Source organism: Dufourea novaeangliae, unplaced genomic scaffold (assembly GCF_001272555.1).
Source record: "Dufourea novaeangliae isolate 0120121106 unplaced genomic scaffold, ASM127255v1 scaffold50, whole genome shotgun sequence".
NCBI lineage: Eukaryota > Metazoa > Arthropoda > Insecta > Hymenoptera > Halictidae > Dufourea > Dufourea novaeangliae.
In genome coordinates this window covers 205,156-219,169 of record NW_015373927.1, presented here as the reverse complement: position 1 = coordinate 219,169, position 14,014 = coordinate 205,156, and the positions used below count along the sequence as shown (strand labels likewise).

At 32.5% G+C, this 14,014-nt stretch overlaps 1 protein-coding gene across 4 annotated transcripts in view; it reads left to right on the top strand.

Moving 5' to 3' along the window:
• The first annotated feature begins 3,185 nt into the window (after window positions 1-3,185).
• The window catches only part of LOC107195086 (protein held out wings), a 106,464-nt gene continuing 95,635 nt past the window's right edge, over window positions 3,186-14,014 (top strand). For all 4 annotated transcript variants that reach the window (XM_015584862.1, XM_015584859.1, XM_015584861.1 and 1 more), the window contains exon 1: window positions 3,186-4,153. In XM_015584862.1, the coding sequence (XP_015440348.1) occupies window positions 4,027-4,153 (127 nt within the window). In that variant the 5' untranslated portion in view covers window positions 3,186-4,026. The remainder of the gene's footprint in view (window positions 4,154-14,014) is intronic.

Here is a 14,014-nt window from a genome sequence, read left to right as displayed (position 1 = left end):
AATAAGAGACTTCAGCTTATCTTAGTTACAGAACTCTTGAATGTCATAGCGATGCTGTTTTGTTTCGTAACTAACCGTGTACATATTTGTTGTTTATCTGCACGTTAGCGTTGAAATCAATGAACCGTCTGAGCAAGCACACATTTATGAAATACGTTGCAGTATATTCTTAAAGTGGTTCGATTAAATTACAAATACCTCCAAAATGGTAAGTGTATAATCATTTTCATAACTATCGTGTGATGGACTGTAAGATTTACTAGTTGTATATTATTGAATAATAGAGATTTAATCTTGGAGCTACTTCATAGTTATGTTATTGTGTCCGAATGTTAGTTCCGATTATGTGATGTCTTATTTTTTATTATTGACATGTATATGTATACATGGTGAACAGTGGGTTAATTATTTCATATGCCCAATATGTGAACAAATACAGAATTAATAAATTTCCGAAACAAACAAACTGGGTCTCATCCCAGATAGCACATAACGTCTTGAATACGGCTTAAAAACGCCTTAAACCTAAAATAGCCGTAAAATAGGCATCTTTAAGGCGTCATGTGCTATCTGGGTTAAAATATTTATAAACTTGGTTGATAAAATGAAGTATCTTGCGAAAATATCAGTTAAGAAATAATATAATTAAAAAATCCACCTCTTTGTATATCATTCGATTTATTAAAATTGGAAAATTTTTAGTAATGAAGGTTCGCGATTACTCACCATTAGTGTTTAGTTATTGACATATCCTTTAGTGTGTACTTTGAATTCATAATCCGATACTTCGAGTTGCAGCAAATTAAAAGTAGGTGGAATTATTAATTATACATTCTAAAGTATACTATTTCCAGATCATAGTGAAGTTGATCATGTTGCACCGAGGTAACCGGTGTAAGAACTTTATACATATATATGTACCTATATAGGTACGTTTAGAATATAATAATTTGTCAATATTTAGATTCTTTACGTAAAGATTAATACTAATTCAATAGTATACCTTAGCAATTACATATACATATTTTACTAATTTTCCTTTTGTCAAATGTATGTTCAAAAAATTATTAATTTGTTTAAAACTATTCAAACACTTAGATTCACTATTCCTTCCATAAGAAAACGGTAATCTAGGATTAATCCTCATTCAGCTATTATTCAAGTAATTGTACGAAATGCTAAAAAAGTTAACCAAAAAGATTGTACTAAATGCACTTAATAAAGTATGTCACTCATATAATTTTTATCCTTTATCTTATACCGAATCTCACGAGGAATAACACTAAAATATGTATATAAACTGACAGAAAATGATAGGAAAGTACCATTAAACTTGTAATACTTTGAGAATTTTCGAAAAATTTATAAATATCTGTACTCTTTTACTATTTTTTATTTACTGTATCCAAAATGGTTTTGTCTGTTTCCTTAGAATGCGATAGTTATTTAATTGCAAAATAACAGTGTGGAAAATAAGATGGGGGATAGGAATTATAGTTAAAGAAAAAAAGGTCATTCATTTCCAGTAAGATATTTGTATTATGAATGAGTTAGAAATAAAATAATGACTATGTATCATTACAGGAGTATTTGATCATATTTTCCATGTTTGAGAAGAAGATACAGTTTTCTATGATTTGATTTAATCACTTTTTTTTACTGCCTGCAATTAACTATTGGAATATGTTTTTTATATTTGGCAATGTTTCCACATAAGTGTCTGTAACGATTGAGAAAATATAAAATAAACAGTTTGGAAAAGTTACTTTCACAAATTTTCCGTACTATTGTGTAATTACATAAACTGTTGCACAAATCTTTCTACGGACTGTTATTTCTCCTTGTTTATAAACATTCTGAATACTACCATCAATACTGACAATAGATTTATTAATACGTACATACATGGTAAATCGTTCTAAATTTCAAAAAAACAATAAAAAATTCATGACTCGTTACGAACTCAAACGTTTGTAAATTCGTGTACATATGAGATATTACTAGACTGCGGATTTTTATACAAAATAATATTGTTCACAGCAATTCATACAGAGAAGAGGAAATGTAGGAATTTCTTTCTTTTCTCAAGTATCATATTGGGTTCCGAATAAAGTAAAAAAACTTATTGAATCTGATGAAAGTTTTGTCCTCTACTGTATTTTACAGAGTCCTGTAGGCTATAAATACATCAAATCTGCAGTCTACTTATTACAGTTAAACATCAATGCATCGTCAAAACTAGTTACAAGATTGCCAGTGTTCATTAGATAATTAGTTAAGTTCCGAGACATTACTTACTTCTTTTGTTGCAAATTCATTATAATACGTGTGTACTTTATTTTAGTACACATTGTGTATTTATAATCATTTCTTCGTGTACATATTCCACAACTCAGTTGCTACATGCAGTTTTTTGTGTTCGTAAAATTTACACAGGAAATAAGTTCCAGTGGATTTCGAAATAATAACTGTACGTTGAAATTTAAATATGGTGCTGGCGAGTTTTCTTAACGAGTCAGCTAATTTTTGTTAAACTATTCTTACACACAGATGCAGCATAAATAGGATGAAAAAAATTTTAAAGGGCAGCCAAAACCATAGATCTCGTTGTTCATTAATATATAACGAATCATTACTTTTACATATAAATTAGTATCGGTAAACCTTTTGAGGTGTTTTCAATAACGAAATATTCAGGAAACTATTTGATAAATGTAAAAGTGACGATTCGTTTTATATTATCGACGGGGAATTCAACTGTTGGTAGAAAGTAAGCAAAGTTATAGAAAACGTGGAGAACTTTTTAAGTAACAGATACTATATCAGTTATTTAGCATTAATAAATATTTCAGACAAAAAAACGTCCCTTAGTTTTGTACACACTTAATATATTCTGCTGATAAAAAGTCTGAAAAGAAAGGAGGTTTCTTACGAAAACGTAAGATGCAGGGCACACTATCAGATGAGCGCGTCCCTGAATTATCCAACTTGTATGCGACGATGGTATGGCGTGTACCTCAGTATTCGCGCGTACGCAGAGGCCGTATATGGTAGTGGGCGGTAGAAGCGCGCCGTAGAGACACGCAAGAACTAATACGTGGGAGGCGCATGCGCATAATAAATGCTGCGCATGCGTCCGACTCAGAAATCCACGGGTAGTTTGTCGCCGCACATGCACGGGTGATGCAGTAGAGCCTAGAATCCCGCAGCGCGTGTTTGTTTTTAATTTCGCGATCTACGATCTAACTTTTTTAACAATAGAACCCGACTCGTGAGAGAGGCTGTGTATCCTCTCTTTATTCTCTCCTCTCTCTCTCTTTTCTCTCTCTCTCTCTCTCTCTCTCTCCCTCTCTCTTATTCCTTTTCTTTTTCTCTCTCCTCTATCTCTCAGTTGTCTAATTCTTTTGCCTTTCCCTCTCCCCATTTGTTTTTTCCGTTTCTCCTCTCCTCTCTCTTTCTCTGCCCCTTCTCTCTTCATTTCCCATCCTCCTCCTCCTCCCTCTCCTGCCCATTCCAGTCCTTTTCGTTTCTCTCACTCCTACTTCTCTCTCTCTCTTTATCTCCCCCCCCCCTCTCACTGTCACTCTCTCCCCCCTTTTCCACATCGTTCTTCACCTCACCGCCTCCTTCTCCTAACACATAGTATACTGACTCCGCTATTTCTAAAAACGTAACGCAATCGTGGCGACGTATGCGAGGAGCGCGCCAGAGAAAAACCACGAGTGAGGAGGCGCGACGTACGAATATCGAGTTGTATTAATTGTGCGAGGATAAAGAAAGCAAAGTGATACAGTTGTGAATAACGGATTGAAATTTACGTTAACGTTGTGCAAAACTAAACGTGAAAGAACCACCGTTGTATCGGATCTTGATCGCAACCGCCGTCTGTCTCTTGCTAATTTCACGTTTAACGTTCTTTTTTTTTCTCTCTCTCTCTCTTCGTCTCCCTTTTACTTGCGACACAATTTTTGTCCATCTTTTTTTCTATTTTCGCGTGACCGCCATAGGAGTAATCAAGTAATTGCAATGTGTGATAATACTAACACGACGACGCAGAGTATAGCGGACTACTTGTCACAGTTACTAAAAGACAGAAAGCAGTTAGCTGCTTTCCCTAATGTCTTCATACATGTAGAGCGCCTACTAGACGAAGGTAAGCAACCATTAATCCACTAATATCTTCTCTACATTGTCTTCAGTAATGCATCACTTGGTTCGTGACACGCCTTAGTGTAGTCTGCATGATTAACGCCTATAGAGATGCATCGTGTTCGGTTCAAGCATGTCTTCTATATAACCGCGAAACTTTCGTCACGGTTTCCGAGATCTTAAGAGTTCCACTACTATGGTCGTGTAAGTGAAATAAAAAAAAGAAAAGAACACAACGCCGAGGAACACCGTTGATACCACGAGAGAGGAGATCTCGTTGCCTCGCACTTTGCCATAATCGGTAACGGACTGCTTGCAAACATCCTATCTCGATGTGTCACGTGTTGCGCGTCCCGGTCTGCTCTTCGTGCAGGTCATTTTATTTTTCCAATTTGCTACATCGGATCGAAAAAGAAAAGGATATTAACTTGCACGGTGTAAGTCGACATGAATATCTGTGACTTGAAATCTTGACACAATTTGGTTAAGGGGGGGGGGGGGGGGGGGGATTATTGTCAGTGAAACTGAAACGAACCAAGTGTTAAAAGAATAGTGACCGAGAAAAATGAAAAATTGGATCCATACATGTTGCGTATTTGTGTCTTGTACAATTATATTTTTATGCTATTCATATACATACGGTTTAAGCAATTACGGGAACTATTTTGGTTTTCGTGTATTTTCGGAGTATTTATACGAGCGCAAGCTCTCCCTCTCTGGTAAATATCAATTTGCATTATTACATGCGGTTCGTGTATACGTTGAACAGAAAAGATTATTGACGTGTTGTAATAATAGAATGTGTACTTCGCACATCATATAACACAAGAAGTGTAAAAGCATTACAGCCATTTAATAGTAATATACGTGAAAACTGTTCCGAGTTTGTTATGATATTGAACATTAGTTCATGTAGTGCAGTTGTACTCTAAACACATGTGTATTTTATTAATTAAACTTTTGTGCACAACATTTTATAATGGAGAATGTCGTCCAATGAATTATTTTATTAATTTTTAGTAGATCGTGACTAGATATGATATTCAGTAGGTATCTGTTTCCTATAAAATGTAGATTTAATTCTTGTGTATATAAAAAAGCAAAATAATGTTTGCTTGAATATTGTATGTATCACCGTCTCTTGAATGCCATTTGTTGAACATATAATGCACTTGTGCTTTCTTAAAGAAAAGTCTGTTTAATGTTTAATAATTTTATTTCGAAAAACAATCATTATCCTATACAATGGAAAATGATATACAAAAGGCACACCAAACTTAAACAAAGTTTCGCAATGCTCAAATTTCCGCAGTGACTGTGATTCTAAACATTCTACATTTAACATAATAACTAATTACATATAGCTAGTTGTTCATATAAAATTATAGCGTATAATGAAACGAATAAATTTGGTAAAAAATCATTTAGGATTTAGAAGTTGCGAATATTATCGAAATAGTATACAGTTTCGACATATAAACTAAAATGATAATTTTTCACATTTTTCATGATAATTATTTAATTTATTATTAATCGAGCGAGTATTGGTATGGGAAAGAATGTACATTGATAATAAAACAGTACATATTTAGTCCGAATTTCTGATAATTAGAATCTGTTTACATTCACAGACAATAGATAAGTTAATTGGTTCTTCGTCGTATAGCGAATGATATATTCAGTTGTGAATTTTGTCTTTTGGAAATCAGGTGAAAGCTTATTCTTATTTTTTATTCGTTATTTACAATATATGTACATTGGAGTGGTTCATAGTCTTTCACAAGAAATGTGTCAAATGACGTTTACGAACAGAACCGGTTTTACGAAAGCTCTCGGACCTCTCGCATTCCTGTGGACATAGTCCTGTTGATGTGAAGAATCTTATTTTATTTTTTCTCGTTACCTGAATAGGTATGTGATATTTTGTTATTTAAGAATAAAACTCAGTTACACATTTTTCATTTTCATATTGTTTCGAACTCTTTTAAATATACGAAACGTAAGCTTATTAAGAGGAAAATTACACAGAAATTAAAGGCATGTAAGATTTAAAATTTTCAATAGGTAAGAAGCATCCTTCTGGCTATGAAAGAATGTTATACAGGTGATTCATCCACTACGACAGTTTCAAATGATTAATAATTGGTTCATTGTAAGAAAAAAATGTTTTATATACAACTTAAATAATTTCAGAAAGTATATACGTATGTTGAAATGGACACTTTTTCTAAATACATTTTTCATGTGCATCTTGCCTTTCGAAACTCACTTTGAAAGTTTAATGGAACCCATCTTTTCACTGCAGAAAGCGTTGGCGTATACTCACAAAAATGGAAATATTAAGGTTAATAGTTTAGTTTTCGTCGTAGATCATATCAATCCTATTTCATAATCAAATTCACATTAAAAGATTCTTCTGTACTTTAATATTCCGAGTATTTTCAGGTCGTTTTATTCAAAATGCGTTGATACGATTTTGTATACGTATGTTCATAATCGAATTATACGTGACGTGACCTATGATCCACAATCCCTTCGATACAGGTGCAAATTCGTAGAGAAACTTGACCGATGCGAAAAGCTGGTGTTACAAAATGAAAAATAATCCATGTTTGGCGGGCATTATGGCGTATTATTCATCGCCGTGCATCGTTCACGATAGTTTTAAACGGATTGCAATTGTGTACGTGAGATCTATTTTGATCACGCCGTAGCAAGTTTTCTCAGTGACCTAGTGGCGTGAATAGAACTCGTTGTCAAGCACGTCCTTTCGAAACTGTCTAGCGAAAACTTGGACAGTCATGAGGTCTAGTTTCCTTCTGCTACTGGGTCGTTGCGCTTAATCGCTTCAAGTAGAAACGAATAAAATGGCGTTACAATGAAATTTTTCCATCGAGAGTTCGAAATGGGAAACCATAGTCCTCAAGTTTCGCGTGGTCAATAGAAACGAGTCGAGCGATTTTCAATTCTACATCTCGTTCTGGATACCATTTAAGGAGGTTCGTGCCAAATACGAAAGACTAGATAATTAAAGAAAATTCATACAGATTGTTTATTAGATCGAAATACACACACAATAAAGTTTAAGACTCGGTCGCCGATCAAATAAATAAGTAAGCTTGACAAAAATTTAGTTTTCAACACAGCTCTTATGGCAGTCTTACGATTTCTTACCGAAAATATAATCTTTTGTATTCACAAAAATTAGAATTGCTAACTAAAAACTAGGTACTAAAAGTATAAATCTTGAGCTTTCTGATAATGAACTAAATCTTGCACCATGTCGAACATTCCAGGAAGATATTTGACAATAAAATCCAGGATATGTAAAGTATTGGGACTCTGTGGAGGACTTGGCAATGTTGCTGAAGTAGGGTCATACCCGCGAAATACAAATACATTTAAAAAATATTTTACTTACTTTATGTTTTAGTGAATTCTAAGTTTCAAAATTATAATGCACAAAAATATAATTAACTTTACATGTAAGAATATTGAATATTGAATATTGACTACGCGGGAAAACTGAATACGCACCACGTATATCCGTGCAAACAAAACGTTGCCAAACGTACCAGAAACGAGCACCGTGGAGTCAAACGACCAGAGTTGGGCATAATTTTATTCGAATAATACACAGAGAAAAGCAGCAGTATCTAAGGGTGTCGTTTTGAGCTTTTTAAACAGTCAATGAGATTAAATAATTGTTCGACAAATATCGATTCATTCAGAAAGAAATATTTTATTATAAAAATTTATATTTCCACGTTTAAACAATTAAAAATGACTAAATACTTTTTTAAATTTTTTATTCGTTACTCGAAACTTTTTATCCAGATGAGTTTGCCCATCTCTGCATACGACTAACCAAAACATATTTTTTAATTACAATATAATGATTACACTGCGGATTTTTAAGCAAAATCAAATTATAGAAGGTTGTTCACGAAGATAAAAATAAAAGTAGAAATTTTTTTCTTTCCTTAAGTATCTTATTGGGTTCAAAGGAAAATAGAAAACTCGTTGCATCTGACACAAGTTTTGTCCTTCATTGTATTTCACAGAGACCTATAGGCTATAAGTGCATAAAATTCGCAGTCTAATATTGATGAATGATCAATGGAAATGTCGTTGAATTTCATAGATGTAATTTTTATACATTATTAAAATTTATTAGCGGGTGTTTAATACCAATTATTAATATGATGCTTTATTGACTAGAGAGTCAGGTACGAACCAGCTTAACGTTATTTGTATAATTATTACGGCTTTATGCTGAAATTCTATTTGTCGGCCGAACTTCTATTATGGATCTGTCATAAAGTAATGGCACTGATAGATAATGTCAGTTTTGTTTATTTTCGTGGACATATACCAGCGTTCGCTATCACCGTGAGTTCGAAATCTTGCATACGGTATGTTCTAGAAACGGCTAGTTTGTACTGCTTTTCGCGTATTCATCTTTGTCGTTCGTTGATAACCGTTTCTGAACAATGTAGCATTCTTTCTCGTACTTGAACTGACGTGCTCACAAGTTTTCGTAAGATTAAGGGGTTTACCTATTGTGACGAGTCAACAGTTAGGCGAAATGCAGGAATTTTTTGAGAAAAAACTATGAGGTATGTCGATGTTAAACTTTTTTCTATGAATTCGTATACACTAATAGGATATGCTTAATTTTTTTCATTTGAATATGTGGTACAGAATAAATGTTATTGCAATTTTCCGGAATTGCCCACAAAAATGGTACCTCTATGGCTGCCATTGTATCAGCTGTTTACGTTATCTCAAATCAAAAATTGAGAAAGATTCTTATTCTGTATGAATGTACTAGAATGAATAAAAAATATTGAGAAATAAAAAAATGGCAGTCTCACAAAAAAGTTCCAATTTTCGAGAAAAAAAGTTGCTTGTCTTTCAAGTTGCAAAATTCAAATTTTGCAAATATCAATTTCATTCTAGTGCAGGAGAGAACTATGCACCTATTGAATATGCCTACATGGTTTCAAGTCACTCCGTCAAATACTTTCGGAGATATCGTGGCAGACATTTACGAAAATGTCGTTTTGAGAATAACACGTTCAAAGTTTCGATTTGAACCTGTGCACCGCGGCGCGCCACTTCGGTTAAAGGCTAATAACTTCCTTATTATTTCGAATCGGGCGAAATCCTTTTGGGATTATGGTTTTGAAATATTAAGCCTTGCGAAAATGTAAAAAAGAAAAATTCGAATTTTTTGACCCGTCACAGTAGGGTGCTGTAGTAGAGTAGGGGCCCTTTAGTGCCGTGGTAAGAAACGAATCGCATTAGAGAAGGTAAATGGGAACTAGGCTTCTAATTGCGTTTGTCATTATCCCTTATTTAACAGGAATGTATAAGCAGAAGTAGTCTTTAGTAATTTATTATCAGAATTTAAATGCCTTAAATTCTGAAATATCAACTATTTTATATGCCGCCTGTGTGAACGGCAACCCGATATTAGAGATGAGCAAACTCATTATCTAGATAAAAAGTTTCGAATAACGAATAAAAGATAAAAAGAAGTATTTCGTCATTTTTAATTGTTTAAACGTGGAAATGTCAATTTTTATTATAAAATAATACTTCTTTCTGAATGAATCAACATTTGTCGAACAATTATTTAATCTCATTGACTGTTTAAAGCTCAGAACGACACCCTTAGACACTGCTGCTTTCCACTGTGTATTATTCGAATAAAATTATGCCTAAATCTGCCCGATATACACCGACATATGTGTATCGATACGTATCTTGCTCATTTGTTTTCAGCCTACACTTCTATATTCACACTTTAGTTCAGTTTTGATTCCAATGTTACCTACTGTTAAATAGAGACAAAAACTGAAGAAAGTATGTTGTTGAGTCGGATATTGTGGAAATTAATAACAGCTCCACTCCTATGTATGTGTCTTCAGGAATACAACTCTTGTATGTGTTTTACAAACTTATTTATTAACAACTCGATTCAACTTTAACATAATTGTAATTAAAGAATGAAAATGTAACTTGTAACAAAATGAACTGAAATACAATTTTAATAATTAACATAATTTATGTCTATTCACTTCAACTTCCGAAATACAATTGATAACTTATTTCTTTTAGTTACTAAGGTAATACAACATTTCTTTGTTCCTCGAGTAAATCATGTTCATGCCATGAAAATAAATTAATTACATATATATATATACATATAACTCTGTACAAACTTGGTAACAGAATGCAAATATTCATAGTACCTATGAACATTACAATATTTCAAATTACACGCTTTCCAAGTTTATGCTGTTTCCCGTTAAGGGTACAATAGAAAAAATGGATGTTTATAGTCAGGGATTCTAACAATATATACAAATTCATTTTTTGTGTCCCTATTTAACAGTAACATAAGAATCAAAATAGATAAAGTGCGAATATAGTGGGGGACAAAACTATTTGTACACCTTTTAAAACGGAACCACTTTTTTCAAATTGGGCCGGGGGACTTGAGTTCTTTTGTGAAGTTAGGGACATAAGTTTACTAAATGATGTGTAAACAAAAATTTGAAAAAGTTGAGACTGTAATGAAAATTTAATAAATACATATCGAAGATTTATGTTAATTGTACACATGTTGAAAATTTCATCAAAATCGGTTAACGTTGTTATGAGATATAAACGATTGAAAATCGAAAAAATTTGAAAAATGTTGTTCCGTTTTAAAGGGTGTACTCTTACTTCTTGAAAATTAGTGTAATAAAATTAAATTACAAATTTTAGAACCTCTCGACACAAAAAGAACTGTGTATTAACTGAAAAAGTAAGTTACGAAAAGTTTAAGAAGTATGAAATAACTTAGTACATCATATTATTTATTTCTCCGTTATAGGTAGTATATTCCCAACATACTATTATATTCAGTTTTATGATCTCATGTAGTAATGAATTTCTACGATTGAAACTCAGCTATTTCATAATATTTAATTTGAATTCTTATAATATTTAAGAATGCGTAGGGAACTGCTGTAAAATGTTAACAAAAAAAAAGAATTCAAAAGATACGTACGAGTAATCGTATCAGCGTAGGCCTGGTTTACTGTACTCGTATGGACAATTATACAGTATATGTTTACTGTACTCGTACGTATCTTTTCAATTTTGTACGTCGAATTCTGTACAACGACAGTGTAACAACTGTTCTGACTACAAAAATTTATCTTCAAAATTGAATGCAACGGAAACAAATTCATTTCAACCTGTTATTGAATGCAGTATTATAGGAAATTTGTCCAACAGATGCATTAGAAATTAATTTCTATACATCAAAAAATCAATTTTTATTGCAGATGTTAGGAAATCAACTTTTTTTTTACATATAGTTTGGCTAATTGTCAACGTAGAAAATGGTTGAAGGAGAAGTGAGTACAACAGGATTGAGAAATGAAGACAATCCGTGGGGAAACTTTTGGCAGTTGGCTATCCAAACTCCACCCACTGAAAGGAATGCTCATTTTGCGTACAGTATAATTACTTAGTTTCTTTCGTATATTGTGTAATTTCAAGGCATACAGTGCACACAATCAAAATTCTAAACACTGAATTTGACAGTTGGTGATGTTTAACTGAATACATTTTACCATCTATATTTTGTCTCTAAATCTCTATTCTATGGCTACGAAATTTTCGGACTTTCCTTGAATTTTACAGAAATTTGTGTTAAACAAGATTGAACTATATTTAAGTACGCATAACTTTTGTAAATCGTAGTTTCTTTATCTGCATTTTTTTCGAAGAAATCTGATACCTGTTGCGTTTTAAAATAAAACATAGCATTTTTTAAATAATTTTCTTTAGGACGAATCGTGACAAATCCAACGATTATAAATATATTGCAGGAGAAACACAAGTGCCTATCGTAGAAAAAGTCAACTTTATCTAGGGTTGTCAACGCTGTCGAGTCACACTAAAGGACACTAAACATATATTTACATTAATTCCTTTTTTATTATTATTGTAAATTATTGGAATACAATTTTAGAATTAATATGCCTGTGAATGAACAATTTCTTAAAACTTCGAAAACAATCGAAAAAAGTTTCACTTTAGTAATTTAAGTAATAATATATCGATTCATTAAACACAAAAGATGCATTATTAGAATAATCATTAGAATTCAATTAAAAAAATGTTAATTCAAAAATGTAGAAAAACTTCTAAAACTAAAGCTGAAGTAAACTTTTTAATGTTTTAAATTGTATTTGTTCTTATTTTTGGCACACTTGAAGACCTGCCAATTGTTCAAATTACAACGCCAAATGTCATCATTCAGTTGCAAGAGATTTTTAATTTCGACTTAAGGGACAGTTGGCATTTTTTCTTAACTCAAAAAAGGACAAGGACAGGAAAACTGATTAAAGGACTGTCTTTTCAAAAAAAAGAACGGTTGGCAACTCCTTTATCTGACACAATTTTTTATAGATCAAGAAAAGTTCCGAAATTTCATGACGACACATACGCGGAACACCCTGTATAACTTGAAACAACAAACAATTGAATTATCGTTATTACGGTACTATTAGTTACACATTTTTATATTTTTATTTTCAAATTGTTGTCAAGCTGCAGTACATTTTATACCATAAAACCGGCCTAAATACTTTTCCTTAGAAAAGCATCACTATTCAGTGATAGTTTCATAAAAATTCGACGAGAAATAAGAAACTACCGACAAAAACATATTTATTTAACACCAAAACTGAGAATATAAAGATATAAACATAATTCTTAAAAATAAAGAAAAACTGACAATGAGATTGATTAGAAGCAAGAGTATATTGTGTGCAGATACCTATAGTTAAAATCTATTATATATAAGCTTCAATTTGCTGGTTATTTCTGCAAAAATATTTTTCTCATTCTTGAATACTAGTCCCCTTATTGCACACGGCTCTTCAATTGATATTACAGGATTATTAGTTACAGTGGAATATTAAAATTACAGAGCTTAATTCTAATACAAGTTTACTTAATACTTTCACATATTGAGGATAATATTGTATTTTTTGTGTTTAGTTGCGTTGCGTATTGCATTTCGACCCAAGTATTTATTTTTTATAACAGAAGATTTTAGTAATGATAAATGTTTTTTTACCTATTAGAATAATTTCTGGACGGGGGCAGGGGGCAGGCTCACCGTTCCAGTAGGGAGACTTCTTAAACATTGCTGTCAAATGTTGGAGTTCCTATCGAGTGGCGGTATCTGGTTACCTCTGGTAATCCCCGCATCGTGTTTGAGCTTCATGAATAACTTAGGGAGGGAGTACTGTACTTGTAACTTGCCACTTAACTTTGAAGTTCAGTGGTAGTGTATGAGGACTTTATTACAAATCGCGTCTGAACGAATTTTAATGTTCCACCTCGAGTAATACGTAAGATATTGTGTATTAGCATTTTGGAGCATTGATGAAAGCAGTTAGTAAACTCCTATCTCATATTCGAAATTTATATTTTATTTTAACACTAGAACTATCAAGCAAGTCAAAATGACTTGTCAATACACTCTTACAACGACGATTAAAATGTTATGACAATACATTTTCTCAGACCTTTGCACCTTTTATTACGAAATGAAAGTGAAGAAATTAGTCAATTTCTAAATTTCTAAATTTTCAAAAGTTTTTCACATTTATCCACCGATCGAAGCAAATATCCGTTTATCGTCGGTAGTTTTAGCGTTAAAATAATTTATACATATTTATAAATATTATATAGGAACACTTAGGTAATACAAAAATACTTCATCAACTTTTCTGTTATGGATTCACAAAATATTCGGTTAATTTAATCACAGGTAGTAGGAACAACT